We start from the raw sequence: 2060 nt of genomic DNA, 5'->3' as shown, positions 1-2060 counted from the left end.
ATAACTAAGTCTCATGTTTTAACACAAATAAAACACGTAGCTAAACTATACCTTGCGTCGTCGACTGTCCTAGCCCTCGTGCTAGTAGGCTACTCCTAGTAGTGGCACTACTGGTAATAGGTAATAATAGTAATACTAGTACAACCTGCGCCCCGCAGGAGCCTGTGCCAGCTGGCGGAGGATCAAGAAATATCTGGAGTCAAAATAAGGTTGAAAGAGAACGTGGGGCCGCACTCAGACCAAAGATGGCGGGAGGACTGTGTGGTATGGAGAACCTGCCTGGTAACCTGCCCTCACCCTCCACTGCCCTCACCCTCCACTGCTCTCACCCTCCACTGCCCTCACCCTCCACTGCTCTCACCCTCCACTGCTCTCACCCTCCACTGCCCTCACCCTCCACTGCTCTCACCCTCCACTGCCCTCACCCTCCACTGCTCTCACCCTCCACTGCTCTCACCCTCCACTGCCCTCACCCTCCACTGCCCTCACCCTCCACTGCTCTCACCCTCCACTGCCCTCACCCTCCACTGCTCTCACCCTCCACTGCTCTCACCCTCCACTGCCCTCACCCTCCACTGCTCTCACCCTCCACTGCTCTCACCCTCCACTGCCCTCACCCTCCACTGCCCTCACCCTCCACTGCCCTCACCCTCCACTGCCCTCACCCTCCACTGCTCTCACCCTCCACTGCCCTCACCCTCCACTGCTCTCACCCTCCACTGCTCTCACCCTCCACTGCTCTCACCCTCCACTGCTCTCACCCTCCACTGCCCTCACCCTCCACTGCCCTCACCCTCCACTGCTCTCACCCTCCACTGCCCTCACCCTCCACTGCTCTCACCCTCCACTGCTCTCACCCTCCACTGCTCTCACCCTCCACTGCTCTCACCCTCCACTGCCCTCACCCTCCACTGCTCTCACCCTCCACTGCTCTCACCCTCCACTGCTCTCACCCTCCACTGCCCTCACCCTCCACTGCTCTCACCCTCCACTGCCCTCACCCTCCACTGCTCTCACCCTTCACTGCTCTCACCCTCCACTGCCCTCACCCTCCACTGCTCTCACCCTCCACTGCTCTCACCCTCCACTGCTCTCACCCTCCACTGCTCTCACCCTCCACTGCTCTCACCCTCCACTACTCTCACCCTCCACTGCTCCACCTGGGACACCTCTGTGGACCGGTGTATGTCTGAGCAGAGTACGGCTACAGGAGGCGTGATGTAGAGGACCAGTGAGGGTCTACAGATGTGTGTGGTGTAGGTGTGCAGGGTGTACTCGTATGTATGGTGTTGGTGTGCAGGGTGTACACATGTGTGTGTGGTGTAGGTGTACAGAGTGCACATAGGTGAGTGGTGTACATGTACAAGATCTACATACTTGTGTGTGTGGTATAAATGTGCAGGGGTGTACACTAGTGTGGTGTACAGGTAGAGCTGTATGCACAGGTATGTAGTATAAATGTACAGGCTATACACAGGTATGTGGTGTAGATAATTAGTTGTGTACACTGGTGTGTGGTGTAGAGTGTACGAATGAGACTGCTGAAGCATCATTCATTCTCTGTTACATGTAGTCGAAGCCTAGTAATACACCCGATCAAAAATAAACAATTATCACCAACCCGTCCTCATCCAGCCCTGTCCTCATCCCAGCCCGTCCTCATCCAGCCCGTCCTCATCCAGCCCGTCCTCACCCAACCCGTTCTCATCCAGCCCGTCCTCATCCAGCCCGTCCTCACACAGCACGTCCTCACCCAGCCCGTCCTCATCCAGCCCGTCCTCATCCAGCCCGTCCTCATCCAGCCCGTCCTCATCCAGCCCGTCCTCATCCAGCCCGTCCTCATCCAGCCCGTCCTCACCCAGCCCGTCCTCATCCAGCCCGTCCTCATCCAGCCCGTCCTCATCCAGCCCGTCCTCACCCAGCCCGTCCTCACCCAGCCCGTCCTCACCTAGCCCGTCCTCACCCAGCCCGTCCTCATCCAGCCCGTCCTCACCCAACCCGTTCTCATCCAGCCCGTCCTCATCCAGCCCGTCCTCACCCAGCCCGTCCTCACCCAGCCC

At 58.7% G+C, this 2060-nt stretch overlaps 1 protein-coding gene across 1 annotated transcript; it reads left to right on the top strand.

Annotated features, from left to right (window-relative positions):
- Nucleotides 1–245: 245 nt before the first annotated feature.
- On the top strand, nt 246–1193 carry LOC123774670 (uncharacterized). The gene has a single exon (XM_045769178.2). It carries the CDS (start codon nt 246–248, stop codon nt 1191–1193), a length of 948 nt encoding a protein of 315 aa, XP_045625134.2.
- Nucleotides 1194–2060: the final 867 nt, after the last annotated feature.

The sequence above is a fragment of the Procambarus clarkii genome, chromosome 68 (assembly GCF_040958095.1).
Source record: "Procambarus clarkii isolate CNS0578487 chromosome 68, FALCON_Pclarkii_2.0, whole genome shotgun sequence".
Taxonomy (NCBI): domain Eukaryota; kingdom Metazoa; phylum Arthropoda; class Malacostraca; order Decapoda; family Cambaridae; genus Procambarus; species Procambarus clarkii.
This window is presented reverse-complemented; position numbering and strand designations above follow the sequence as displayed.

Coding starts and splice junctions, on each gene's coding strand:
- LOC123774670 (XM_045769178.2), top strand. CDS start 246: ATGGCGGGAGGACTGTGTGGTATGGAGAACCTGCCTGGTAACCTGCCC.